The sequence below is a fragment of the Phodopus roborovskii genome, unplaced genomic scaffold (genome assembly GCF_943737965.1).
Source record: "Phodopus roborovskii unplaced genomic scaffold, PHOROB, whole genome shotgun sequence".
Taxonomy (NCBI): Eukaryota; Metazoa; Chordata; class Mammalia; order Rodentia; family Cricetidae; genus Phodopus; species Phodopus roborovskii.
In genome coordinates, this window is record NW_026126578.1 from 8646922 (window position 1) to 8661180 (window position 14259).

Genomic DNA, 14259 nt, shown 5'->3' on the forward strand with positions numbered 1-14259 from the left:
GTGCCCCAGACTCTGGAGAAGTCATGAGCAGACAGCAAATGTCAGGAACCCTTCCAGACCCAAAGAACTTTAGATGTGCCCCAGCCAAGACGCTCCCCTGGCACCGGCTCTTCCCCTTGGACTGAGGCAGGTCTCCAGCCTTCTGCCTTGCCCAGCCGGCTCCCGCATCAGTAATAAAGGGTCAACATCCGGGCCTCTTCCAACCGACAACCCTTCCTGAACGCCCGTGCGACCCCGGCATCCGAGCAACCGCCAGCCTCGGAAGGCTCGGCCCCTCCCCTCGCAGACTGATTGGAGGGCGCCGCCAGCGCTGGCCGGCGATTGGTGAGCGGTGTCACAAAGGGCGGGGCCTGAGCTTTGCAGGCCAGCGTCGGCCGTCGTCGCGGGCGCGCTCACCCCTATCGGCCTGCGGGCAGGCGAGCGAGCGAGCGGGCGGACGGGACCACCGGAGGGCGAGCGGGTGAGGGGCGCGGCGGGGCGGGGCGCGGCCGGGCGGGCGGGCGGCTGAGGGGCCCGCTGCGCCTTCGCGGCCCGGGCAGGCGGGACAGGTGCGCCCGCCTCGGCTGCAGCCTGGTCGCGCCCTCCGCGCTTCTCTGCTCCGGACTCACGGGACCCGGACAGCAGTGGCCCTGGGTACAAACTGGTCGCGCCCGCGACTCCGGGCGCCGCTGACCTGACTTTGGGTCTGAGCATATTCCCTGCGGGGCGTGGTCTCTGGCCCCAAGGCATCACAGCCCCACTTGGGCATCAGTCTCAGGCTAAATGAGTGTGACTCCACTCGATTTTCACACATCTGTAAATGTACAAGTGTCAGCATTTTAAATGGCTGCATCGTATTGTGGTTATTTTTATGTTGGGCGAAAATTTTAAAAGCTCACTCGTCGTGTGGCTAAGTTCCTTTGGACGAGAAGGAAGCAAAAGTCCAAGGTACTGAAACTACTTACTGCGTGTACTTATTGCTGCTTTTGTGGTTGTGTATTTAGAAAATTTCTAAAGATGAAAATGTTGGAGAGTCATTTTGAATTTTTCCTCCCAGTTTTTAATCTAATTTGTCAATTTTAAGGAACGTTTTATTTTTGTTTCACATCAGTATGAGTTGTCATTATCCATTGGTTTTCCAGTGCTCATTCATGCAGGCCACATGCCCCTCTCTTCTCAGTGAACCCAGTTTTAGTACTTGAACTTCCATTTGCCCCTGTAGTATTCTATTCTGATTTTGACAGGGTGCATAGCTTCCTTTGTCCTCTGTTACTTTGATTTTCATTGCTGAGAAGTATGACAGTTCTGTACATAAATGGTTTCAGTTATGGTTACTCCTCTCTGTCCTTTTTGTATGTAGAAAATTATCTCACTGACTGGGTCCAAACTTAGACGTTCCAGTACCATTGATGTTGTATTTACTGCAACGCTAATTTTCTTCTACTCATGGTCACTTTACCTAGACTTGTTTCAGATTTAGGACTTCAGGATCAGTCTGTATTTTCAAAAGGTGACTGTGTTTATATGTTATGGGGGGTACCAATTGAAATCAAAACCCAGAACACTGCCAGTTCAAAACAATGTGATAGCATGAAATGTTAGGAACTCTTTATTGGTACTGGAAATACAGAATTATTTGGCCACTTTTGCATATTGTTTCACAGGGTTTTTAAGATTTATTATTAGGTATACAATGTTCTGCCTGCATGTCTGCCTGCATACCAGAAGAGGGCACCAGATCTCATTATAGATGGTTGTGAGCTACCCCTTGGTTGCTGGGAATCGCACTCAGGATCTCCGGAAGAGCTGGTGCTCTTAACCTCTGAGCCATCACTCCAGCCCCTTGGCAGTTTTGTTTTGTTTTTTGTTTGTTTGTTTGTTTTTGTTTTTAAGAAAACCAAACATATTGGGGCTGGGGATGTGGCTCGACTATTGAAAGTAATATGCTAACCGTACCTGCCTGAGTATCTTAGCTTGGATCCCCAGTACCTGCATGAAAAGCTGGGCACAGCAGTGTGCACCCATTCCAGGCCTGGGGTGTGGAGTCAGTCAGGAGCCCTCATGCTTGCCAGTCACTCAGTCAAGCTGAATTGATGCCTTAAAGGATCAGTGATGCCTTAAAAACAAAGTAGATGATAAAGATATCTGATGTTGGCTGCTGGTCTGCACATGCACACAATGTACACCCATGCACACACTGTTCACACGTGTACATATGAACACGCACACAATGTACACCATGCACACACTATTCACACGTGTACATATGAACATGCACACAATGTACACCCATGCACACACTGTTCACACGTGTACATATGCACATGCATACAATGTATACCCAAGCACACTAGGTACACACAAGCACATATATATATATATATGCATACAGTTACACATATGCACATATACACATATATGCACTCAATGTACACACACGTGCATAAAAAGTGGAAATACTCTTATAATAAAATCTAGCCTAAGTAAGTTAAAAATATATCAATACAACCATGTGCAAAATCTATAACAAGGTTGTTCAAAATTACCAAAAAATTGAGTATGTAAGATATTTCTCAGGGGGAGAATGGATAAATGTAATTGTATTGCATCCAGACAATATAGTTTATACTTAAAGGAAAGAATCCATCAAGCCATGAAATGGTACAAAAATGCCGTAAATGTTTGTCCCTTAGAGAAACTGTGTATTGTGTGACTCCAGGTGCATGACATTCTGGAAAGGGCAAAGCTATGGAAACACTAAAAAGATCAAAAGTTGTCAGGAATTCTAGGCATGGGGAGGGATCAATACCTCCAATACAGAAGTTATAGAGTATGGAAACTACCCTGATACTGTACTGGTAAATACATGTTTTTATACACTCGTCCACACCTGTAGTGCACAACACTGAGAGTGAACCCTAATGTAAACTTTGGGCTCAGGTGACAATGATGTGTCAATTACTCAGTTGTTAATAAAATACAGTGTTAGTGTAGAATATAGGTTAGCTGGAGGTGAGGAAGGTTCAGATGCAAGGGCACTCCTAATTTCTTCAGTTTTGATGTGGATCTAAAACTGCCCTAACTTATTAGGTAGAAAAATTCATTTTTTTAGTCAATACAAAAAACAAACAAACAACAACAACAAAAACCTAAGAAAACAAAATGAAATACCACTCAAAAACAAAACAACCCCCCCAAAACCCCATATCTATAACCAAATAAAGCCACATAAAAAACTGTGGATTCCACTCCACTAATGGATCAGTTATTAACCTTTACCCTAGTGTGCAGAAGGCCTACCTCTCTGCAAGTCAGAGAGACTGGGAATGCAATGAAGTCAACAAGAAAAAACATAGTCTTCTTTTTCTGAGGGTTATGTTTCTCTTCTTTATCTTATTATTTTTTCTGTTGTTCTGTTCTCTTTCGTTCTGTTCTGCCCTGAGGTTTGCCATCTGCTTTCCTGATGACTTCCTTCCTTCTCATTACGTCTTGGTGTCGTCCTTTACATCTTTACTTCTACATCTTTTTTGGTGTTTTTCCTTCTAACTTTTATTTTTCCCTTATAGCTTGTATACCCCAGCAGAATCTTTTAAGCAGTTTAAAAATTACAATGAGGTTACCTTTTGTTTTTTAAGTCAATGTTGTTGGACATTTTTACTTTTTTGGTTTTGGGGGGAGCCCAAATAAATCACACATTGAGGCTTATTCTTAGTTATGAATGACCAGCTTTAGCTTGACTTGTTTCTTGTCAGCTCTTCTTAACTTAAATTATTCCATCTATTTTTGGCCTTGGGTCCTTTATCATTCTCTATTCCTTTTTACTCTGTTTGGCTGTGTAGTTGGATGGTTAGGTGGCCAGCCCCTGAAGTCCTCCTCCTTCCTCTCTCTTTTGTTCCCTAATTCTTTCTCTCCCAGATTTCTCCTCATATTTATCCTCTCTGCCTGCCAGCCCTGCGTATTCCTCTCTCTATCTCCTGCCTCACTATTGGCAGTTCAGCTCTTTATTAGACCATCAGGTGTTTCAGACAGGCACAGTAACACAGCTTCACAGAGTTAAACAAATGCAGCATAAACAAAAGTAAAACACTTTAAAATAATAATCCCTAACAAGTGTAGCACGAGTTCTAATAAGTCTTAATAATAAAAGCCCAAAGTCAGAGATAGGGGGAAATGTTGAGAGATCAGAGAGGAAGGAGCAAACCACACCTACCTTACCTACTCAACTTCCCAGCCAAAGAGTCTGAGCTCTGGTCTCTTCCCACCTAATCACTTCCTCTCTCTGTCCACCCATATCACTTCCTGTCTGTCTATACAGACCTCCAGACCTCTATGGTTAACAAGTGGCTGTGGTGATATATTGTTTATGATCTAATAAAGCCACTGGAGGTCAGAATACAAAGCCACACTAGTTAGCTATAGAAACTGAGCAGTAGTGGCACACACCTTTAATCCCAGGACTCAGGAGACAGAGGCAGGTGGATCTTTCTTGAGTTCAAGGCCACCTAGGGCTACATGAGAGTGAATCAATCTAAAAGATTAACAGAGCTCATGCCTTTAATCCCAGCGTTAGAGAAGGAAGAAGCAAAGGGCCTCATGTAGCAGTTAGTCTCCAGCCACGTTGAGAAGAGCATTGCAGTCTGGGAGTGCAGTTTGAGGCTTGGCAGAAAGCAGTGAAGTCAGCATTTGCCTCTGAGGATTCATGGAGACAGGATCACCCAATGCAGTCTGAGATAGAGGTGAGAGTTACTGGCTAGCGGCTTTGCTTTTCCGACCTTCAGTTTGAACCCCAGTGTCTGTCAGGGTTTGTTTATTTTGTTTTTGTTTTTAAATCAATCATGTTACAAATGGCTAGCTCCATCCTCTGAACTTCAAACTTTAGTTGTTAGAGTATAAAGAAGATATCAACAATTTCCCCCTTTTTGCCTAAAATAAAAGGCTATAATTAATAGAAAAATTATATATTATATACAATAACTATATACAATATTACAGGAAACAACACATCAGCAAGTGTCTAGTCCATTAACAAATTCAGAGAAAATACTCCATATCTGGTCTATCGTGGTGAGTCCAAAAGGTTATATTTAATTCATTTTCTATTCTAACTTGCATTACCAAAACTATCATTCTATGTCTCAACCTTACACACTTTATATTTCTTTTGTGTATTTCTTTTCTGAATCTGGAAGCAAAGAAAACTATAACTATAAAGTCTTCAACTCCATCAGAGACTCAAGAAAGCAATATTACCTGAATAAGCAGGAAGTAAAAGCAAGTGACTTCCAAAAAAATTGTGAGAAATCACAGAAACAGCTTGATTCCTGGGCAGCCACCCAAGGTCCTTCTGCAGTGTTGGAGCATCCATCTTCAGCCTGTATGCCTAGCATATCTGACAGACTTTCTGTGAAGCAGGATATTCTGAAGGGCTGTCCTACCTTGTCTTGGCAAAGTTTGGAAGTTCTTTCTTTTGTGTTCTGTCTCTCCAATTTGAACAGCATACTGTCAGCAGTTGAGACAAGAGCACTTTCTTACCCAGTGGTGTTTCTTCTTTATCCATCATCTTCTTTGAAGTAAGAGTGGTGCTGCCAGAAGCAGACTTGTCTCACTGATATATATATATATATATATATATATATATATATATATATATATATAAAACCTTTGTTATTATCGAAGGTTAACATCTTAAATGTCAATTCTGTAAATCTCAGAAGTGTTTGAAGATGACTTGTCTACCTAAAATATATCTGTTTGACCTTGAAAACATACCTTATATGACTACAAGTTCGATTGTAATAAGTGACTAATTGCTAACCTGCATTTCCTTATTATCTTAAATAGCTGGTAATAATAACTTTCAAAGACTATACATCTGCATAACATTGCTAAATGAGTTTCATAGGACAACACCTTGTGCAAGATTAGAAATGTATGTACACTATGTTCTAACAATAATCTTAACTTTGTAGCAATATACCAAAAAAATCCAAGACATGTAAATATTTAAAACTAGTAGTTGTTTTTTTTAAGTACATTCAATCTTACTTTTTATTCTATTTCTATATTCTCCCCTTAATTCTTATCAGAGTAGATTCAGTAATCTATTTACCCTTATATCCTGTCATGTCCATATTCCCCCCTTTTCCTTTTCAAACAAGGACTCTGAATCTAATCTTCTTTGTTCAAATTTCTTCCTGACCATAATCAATAACAACTTCTAACCAACCCCCCTAAACAATGACAAATATACATAACCTATTGAATGACCAAAAATAACCTGGGAATCATATTCTTAAATTTACTTTCTGCTGTCTTGGGGTGGGGGGGGGGGAAGCGACAGCATCTTTAGGGGATCCTGAAAAGAAAAATTTGGGTTAATTGACAAGTCCTGGGAGAGGCAGCTGTATTATTTGTTGCCCAGTCTCTGTCTAATGGGAAAGTGCAGGGCTTGTCTGAAGTCCTGGCTAGAGAAGTCTGTAAGGCTGGATCGTCTCAGCTAGCCACCTTGAAATTGTCTTAAGCAGTTTTAGTACAAAACCAATTTTGTGTAGTGTTTTTCAGCTTAGTGACATTATCACAGTCCTTATGGACTCATCTTTGTGGGGCCCCATCATCATTTTGAGACTTCAAAGGTTACTGTTAGGTGTGTTCATGGTTCACTGCAGAAAACTTAAATATTTCAAATATATGTAGCAGATCTCAAAGAAGTTAAAGATCAATGTTTGTTATGTACATCCAGAATACAAAATCTTAATTCCTAGTTACCTAATAGATACTCAAAACCAAAATCATGTATAGGAAGGTAGATGAAGCCTTTTTCTAGAATTAAATTAGTATTCTTTATGACCATTAATTTTATGACTAAAGAATTTTGAGGCAATACTTATGAAATTAGTGGCAATAAAATAGTCCTAATCAAGGGGTGTCTCTTGTTCAAATTTAATCTTTATCAATTTTGATGGTATCCATAGCTTTTCTTCTCCTGCGGGGGGGAAAAAAAGCAAAGCCCCTTCCTAAATGTAACACCCTGGTTTCCATCCTAAGGTCAGCACATCTTTAAAATACACAGGCTGATTTAATTCTGTAGGTTTTTTTCTATTATCCAGTGTCTCTCCATAGCTAACGTCTCCATTAGCATTCAGAAAATTCAAATTTAATACAGCATTATGCCATTATGCAATCTATTTCTGGGGATCTTTTTTTTTTTTTTTTTACCTCTTTCTGTTTATTTAGCATGTCCTTTAGCATTCATTTCTATAACTGCTTGCCCTGTAGGATTGTGTGGTATATCTGTAATATGCTTTATATTGTAATAAGCAAAAAACTGTTTAATTTTTTTGAAAGGCTTATGCTGGAACATTGTGAGTCTTAATTTGCATAAGTATTTCAACAATGGCTGTAACTTCTAACAAATTTTTGATTACAGAATCAGCCTTTACAGAATTCATAGTAGTTGCCATAGATATCAATGGTGTGGTGTACATTTTTAATTTTCAAATTCTACAAAATAAAACACATAACAGTTGCCAGATTTCATTCCATCGAGTACCCTTTGGGTTACTTCCTGCTGATAGTGGAGTTTGGGTATATAAAGAACAAGTAGGACACTTCCTTGTAATTTTTTCCTTGTCTTGTTGCCAAGTGATGGAAAAATCTTTTTTCAAACCTTTGCTATTGATATGGTGGGATTTTTGTTTGTTTGTTTTGTTTTGTTTTTGTTTGTTTCTTGAGACAGGGTTTCTCTGTGTAACAGTCCTGGCTGTCCTGAAACGTGCTTTGTAGACCAGGCTGGCCTTGAATTTATTGAGATTTGCCTGCTTCTGCCTTGGAAGTTCTGGGATTAAAGGTGTGCATCACTACTGCTTGACAATATGGTGATTTAATTTTTAATGAATTTCTGAGACCTCCAGCACATTTCCTACCAATAGTTGATGAATTTCATCATTATCTCATGCTAGAGGGCATGGCAGACTTGTATGGGATTGGATGTTAGATACACACACACACACACACACACACACACACACACACACACGATTCCTATTTCTGATTATTTCTTGTAAATGAATAAAAAGTAAAGTCAATTTTGTATCATCTGGTATAAATTCAGCAGTTTTAATATGCAAAACAACTTTTTCTACATATTGTAAATCAGTAATTGTTGTGTTGAGAGTTTCCATGAAATTCATTAATACCATGAGAATAGCATATAATTCTGACTTTTGAACAGAATTATAAGGATTTAGATCCACTTTCTTAAATTTTCTGATTTGTAACTTGCCTATCCTGATTTATTTGCATTAGTATAGAATGTAGGGGCTCCAGATATTGGTGTTCCCTGTAAAAATGAGGAAGGATTCAGTTAGTTCTATTTATAAATTGGATTCTCTTTTGGGATTTTTTGTTGTTAATCTCTTCCCAAAATTAGGGCAACCCCTTTGCCAGGGTTCACTTTCTGCCCTTAATTTGTCAATTTCTTCATTAGTAAAAGGTACTGCAATTTATGCTGGGTTTATTCCTGCTAATTGATGAAGTCTCAATTTTATTTTAGAATCAACTCAGAGACCTTTTCCACGTAAGTTTTTAATTTACTCTGTTTTATGGTAAAAAGATCAATTCTAAGAAAATATCTTCCCTCTGCATTAATATTCCTGTAGGAAAATGCTTAGAAGGTAAAATAACCCAAATGCAATGTAGCATTGGATCAAAACAATCCACATGTGCATCCTGTAATTTTTTTCCACCAAAGCTAATTTTCTCTCAGCTTCAGCTAATAATTCTTTTGGACTATTCAAGTCCTTGTCGCCTTCCAAGGTTTTGAACAAATTACTCAGTTCATTTTTTCAATTAGTGGGCCTTAGATAGGAAATGTCTCCTAGCAATTTTTGAAAGTCATTAAGAGTTACCAACTAATCTCTCCTAATTTACACGTTTTGGGGTCTAATTTTCTGTAGACCTGTTTTATATCCTAAATAATTAATATAATCTCTTTGTATTTTTTAGGAGCAATTTGTTATCCCCAACAAGACAAATTTTTCTTCTTCATTCTTTCTAAAATCTGTACACTTGAGTCAGCTAGTAAAATATCATCCATATAATGATAAACTATAGATGAAGCAAATTGCTTACATATTATTTCCAATGGCTGACTTACAAAATAGTGGTACTGGGTAGGGTTATTTACATTCCTTGTGGGAGTACCTTCCATTGATATCTCTTAACAGGCTGAGAATTATTGTAAGTAGACACTCTGAAGGCAAATTTTTCTGTCTTTTTCTTGTAAAGGTATAGTGAAAAGCAATCCTTTTTTTTTTTTTAAATTTTACATATCGATTCCAGATCCCTCTCCCTCCTTCCCTCCCTCCAAGGCCCCGGACCCCTCTCCCATTCCATCCCCCCCCCACTCCACAGGGAGGGTGATTCCTTCAAGGAGGGATCAACAAAATCTGTCAAGTCATTTGGAGTAGGGACTAGGTCCTCCCTCCTGCCTCTAGGTTAAGGGAGTATCTCTCCAACTACTCAGTGGAAAAAAACAATCTTTTAAATCAATATGAGAAGTTATCCTTTGAGTAATAGAGAAAGCAAAGGTCTCCTAGACTATAGAGACCTCATTGGTTGAATCATGTTGTTAACAGCTGTTAGATTGGTTACCATTCTTCATTTTCCGTATTTATTTTTAATAACAAATACAGGAGAATTCCAAGGGCTGGTTGATTCTTCAATATACTGAACATTTAGCTGCTTCTGTACAAGCTGTTCTAAGGCCTGAGTTTCTCTGTTGTTTAAGGCTATTGTGTAACTCACACAGGTTTGTCTATGAACCATTTTAAAGGTAGGGTTGTTGGTGCCCTTGAAAGATCAGCAACTGTTATGCCTTGTTCTTGTACAACCTGAATGGTTGGTGACTGTTCTTTATAATACCTTCTAATATTTTTTCCAGAAACATATGTTAATTTGTGGTTTGTTTCTGAGATTGTAGGAATGTTAATCTGAGTATTCCATTGCTTTAACAAAGCATGTCTCCATAAGTTCATTGCTATGTTAGCCACATGTGGCATAGGTTTTCTTGTTGCTCTGAAAAGGAGTTTCCTCCACAGTTATAGGAAATGACTGAACTGAATTTGCCGTGGAGGCCTTCTAGAGGCCTCTCAAGGCATTTCTTGACAGCAAAGAGTGACCTTAACTGTTCTTTTTTAACCTACATTTATTTGTTTAATGACGACTGCCTTTGCCATACCTTCTGTAAACCCAGAAATGAGGGGTATTCTGTGTAACATGAAAATTAAAAACCCAGACACTGATATTGAGATTTGAGCATCAAGCTGAAAACCAGAAAAGCAATGCAGTCAGTCACTATCTCTTACCTTTACCTCAGGCTGAAAGGGCTATTCTCTTCTTGGTATGACTAGAGAATAAATTTCTCATGAGACATTTTAAAAATATATTGGTTGGTTTAAATCTTTAAAAATCCAGTATCTTTTAACAGCTATAGCTTCTTCATCAGCAATCAGAAAATTTAAAGACAATACAATACCATACAGAATCCATACTCCCCATGTATTTTCCATCTTTATGTGACTTTGTTTTAGACTTGACTTTATTATTTTAAGCTTTTTTTTATGACTGTCTATATCCTTTCTCTTTTCTTTCCCAAGCCTATGTATATTTTAAATCACACTGCAACCCATTTAGAGTTTTCTTTTTCCCCCATCTGGATCTGTCTTTACTGAACATCTATATTGTTTTCTGATTGGATGAGATGAATCTTAAACTGCTATGTCAGCTGATGGCATTATGCAGCTTAGTATATGGCAGTAGTGCATAGTGGTTGGCAGCTGGCTCCATCTTGCAGGCAGCTGCCGGGAGAGTCATCTCTGTGCTGCAGCCAGCATGAGATCTACAAAGACTAGGAAGCCACATTTGGCTGTGTGTGTGTGTGTGTGTGTGTGTGTGTGTGTGTGTGTGTGTGTAGAAACTTTTAAAGCTTTCTCAGGTCTTATGTGGATGTAGGTGCTGGACGTTTAGATGTCATATGTAGATAGACTTTTCTGTCCTGCCAGCCAGTTTCCAAATAACCACAGAGAAACTTATTATTGATTATAAATGCTTGGCTGATAGCTCAGACTTGTTACTAGCTAACATTTACATTTTAAATTAACCCATATTTCTTACCTACCTTCTGTCATGTTATGGTACCTTTTTCAACATAGCATGATCATCTTTTCTCCGAGTCTGCTCCTGACTCCCATGACTCCACCCTTTTCCTTCCCAGCATTCTCTTAATCTGGTTTTTCCACTAACCTTATCCTTCCTAACTATAGACCAATCAGCTTCTTTATTAATCCAATCACAGTGAGACATATTCACACAGTATAATGGAGTATTCCCCAGTACGGAAATTTGGGAGTGATAGCCATTGGGTGCAAAGCTTTTGGGGATTGTAAAAATATTGTAAATGTAACTGAAAGAGGTTGTTGGTGTCACTCACTTTTAGAGCACTTTGTTGGCATACCCAAGGCCCTTGCTCAGTCCCCATTAGTGGAAGAAATAATGGTTGTAGTATTTGAACATTCTTAGTCTTAAAAATGAGTGAATTTTAGGTATTGAGTCAATTTATGGTATGTGAATTATATTTCAACAAAATTACTTGGAAAATGAGAGATCATCTCTCTAGAAAGATGCACATTTGTGTTGTTTAAGCTTAGCTCATCCACCCCCATACAAAATCTTCAGATAACAGCAGTTTTCAGTGCTATTCTATACTATTAACCTACTTTATGCATCTACCTGTTGTGTTTGTCTCTCATACTCATTAGCCATTGCATGCTTATGAGTAGAGATTGTCTAGTTTCTACATGTCAGGATGGTTGACAATCCCTGTAAGCCAAATGCCCATTTGTTATTTATTTAGTGGATCAAATTTTAATGGAAAATGTTAAGATGTTTGCCATTCTTTTTATCCAATGTAATTATGTATAAGACTCTAAAGTTTTATATGGTTTAAAAGAAAAACATAGTTTAGGAAAGGATGTACATACACTTGCAAAGTTTATAAAACTATATTGATATGTAGAATTTAAATATTAGCAAAAATGTTTGTCAACCATGTACCATATATTAGCAGCAATGCTAGGCTCTGATAAGGTACTGTAAAAAAATCAAAAGCATATCTATTCTACATGAATAGTCTACTTCAGGAGCAATTTCAGAGGCAGGCATGAAAATTTCACTGCCAGACACAGGTAACATTAGTAAAGTAAATGCTGAGCCTGTTTGGAATACTAGAATGATCTAGAATTATTCAGAAAACCTTAACAAAGAAGGGACTTTCAAACAGATTTGTTTTAAAAAGCCAATTTCTGTTTTTTTTCAGGTAAAAACTCAAACATGAACAACGATACATATTACCAATGTTCAAAGCTGATTTGGGTAGAACTAGAATACAGTTGTATACAACATATTCCAGAGGAATTAGAAAAGTCAAAGTAATGGATAACAGAAAAGAGCCTCCATTCTTCAATGAAGATAACGTGGGACCATTTTACCTCAAACTACCTTTCTATGACACCATGGAACTCTTCATCGAAACATTGACTGGAACATGTTTTGAACTAAGAGTTTCACCCTTTGAAGCTGTTATCTCTGTGAAAGGAAAAATTCAAAGATTGGAAGGTACTAGTCTTTGTTTCTACAATATAAGGATTATACATTTTAGAAGTATTTTAGTGGAGAAAGATTTAAACATGACATTAAAAAGAATAGGATAATAAAATCCCCATTATGTCTTCAACAGTAACTAACTTAGATATTGCCTCCTTTGAATTCCTTGTTTCCTCTGTCTTATCTCCCTCTACAAGATTTCCTCAATTTAGACCTCTGGCATCATGTTAATGGTACGAAATATTTCAGAATAGTTTAGCAAGTTGGTTCAACCATAACTATTTTTATTGGGAAATGTAATTTATTTCCTTTTAGAGAACTTTTTTTTTTAAATCTGTTCGTAAATCCTTTTTTTTTTTTTTTTAATGGAGAGTTTCTGAATGTTTGGGTATATATTCAATGTTCTAACATAGCAAGGAATGTATTTGTGGTGTTATAGGTTACTTTATGTTAAAATTACTCTTCCAGATTTTAGATTACCATTTGTTGTTGTCCAGTTTAGACTAGAAAATTAACTCATCCCATATAACATTAAGCAGCTCTTTGCTGATAGTCAAGTGGGACTTGTTTGTGACATGAAGGCACTAATTAGGATTGCTCTCCAGCCAACTTGAGTGCGGAATTACAGAAGGATGAGAGTGGGTAGATGTTTGTGAGATCAAGGACTCTGAATATTCAGGTTTTGAATATTTGCTTTTCCTTCATCCCTTCTCCTTAGAGTAGTTTTAGGGGGTAGTTGCATCTGGAACCATGTCAAAGAATGGCACATGCACACCTGTTTTCTAAGTGAAGAAGGCAGTGTCAATCATTGTTTGTGTTCTGCAGGAGGCTTCAAAAGAACAGTCTCCCTGGAAAAAGCAATCAGTTTTAATCCTTTTCTGGATGGCCTTTGTCCTTCCTCACTGGATGTCAGTCAGAGCTAACATGGGAAAAAGACTCTCAAGTTCAAATTAGCAAGATGTGGCTGGAGAGGACAGACGGGTCAGTGCTTGAGTTAGTCCTGCAGCAGAAATGTGTGCCTGCAGAAAGCTTTTTGCCTTTGGGTAACTTTTGATGATTTCAGAACTAGTGTCTGGTGGGAGGGGAGAGGGAGTGAGTTGTGGAGGAAGGTGAGGAGACTAGTGAACTGGGAGCACTTGCATTGAAGCAGAGAGAAAAGTGGTAGCTGTCGGAACTGTAACAGGTCTGGAAAGGGATGGAAGTGCCAAATCCACTCAGCAAATCGACATTGAGTTTTAAAATCTCATTTCTACTTATTTTATGTGTATGAGAACATAATGTACATACTGTATACTTGGGGAAGGCTATACCTAGGCTCTCTAACTTTCTTTCTGGAACTTACTAACCAGAGCGGTGGTTTATGAAGGTGTGGACATCGCTTCTAGAAGGTGTGCAAAATACTGCAGTGGAGCTGGGAAAGAAGTATGTGCCAAGGATTGCAGGGGTTACCTGGAGGGTGGAGTCCCTAGATGTGCCTTTAGTTTTGGCATTGCTGCTCCCTAAATAAATGTTTCTCCCCTGTACGTGGAGGAGGGTTGTTTTCTTGGTTCCTTATAAATAGTGGAGCTGTATTATTTAATTATGGACAATGAGCTACAGATAGACAATCATTTTTATATG

General features: G+C 38.5%; 1 protein-coding gene across 6 annotated transcripts in view; it reads left to right on the forward strand.

The window, feature by feature from the left end:
• Positions 1-12360: 12360 nt before the first annotated feature.
• Positions 12361-14259, forward strand: part of Zfand4 (zinc finger AN1-type containing 4) — a 52541-nt gene continuing 50642 nt past the window's right edge. For 5 of the 6 annotated variants that reach the window (XM_051203647.1, XM_051203648.1, XM_051203650.1 and 2 more), the window contains exon 1: positions 12361-12651. In XM_051203647.1, coding sequence (XP_051059604.1) covers positions 12390-12651 — 262 coding nt within the window. In that variant the 5' untranslated portion in view covers positions 12361-12389. The remainder of the gene's footprint in view (positions 12652-14259) is intronic. The other variant, XM_051203653.1, reaches the window with a different exon arrangement.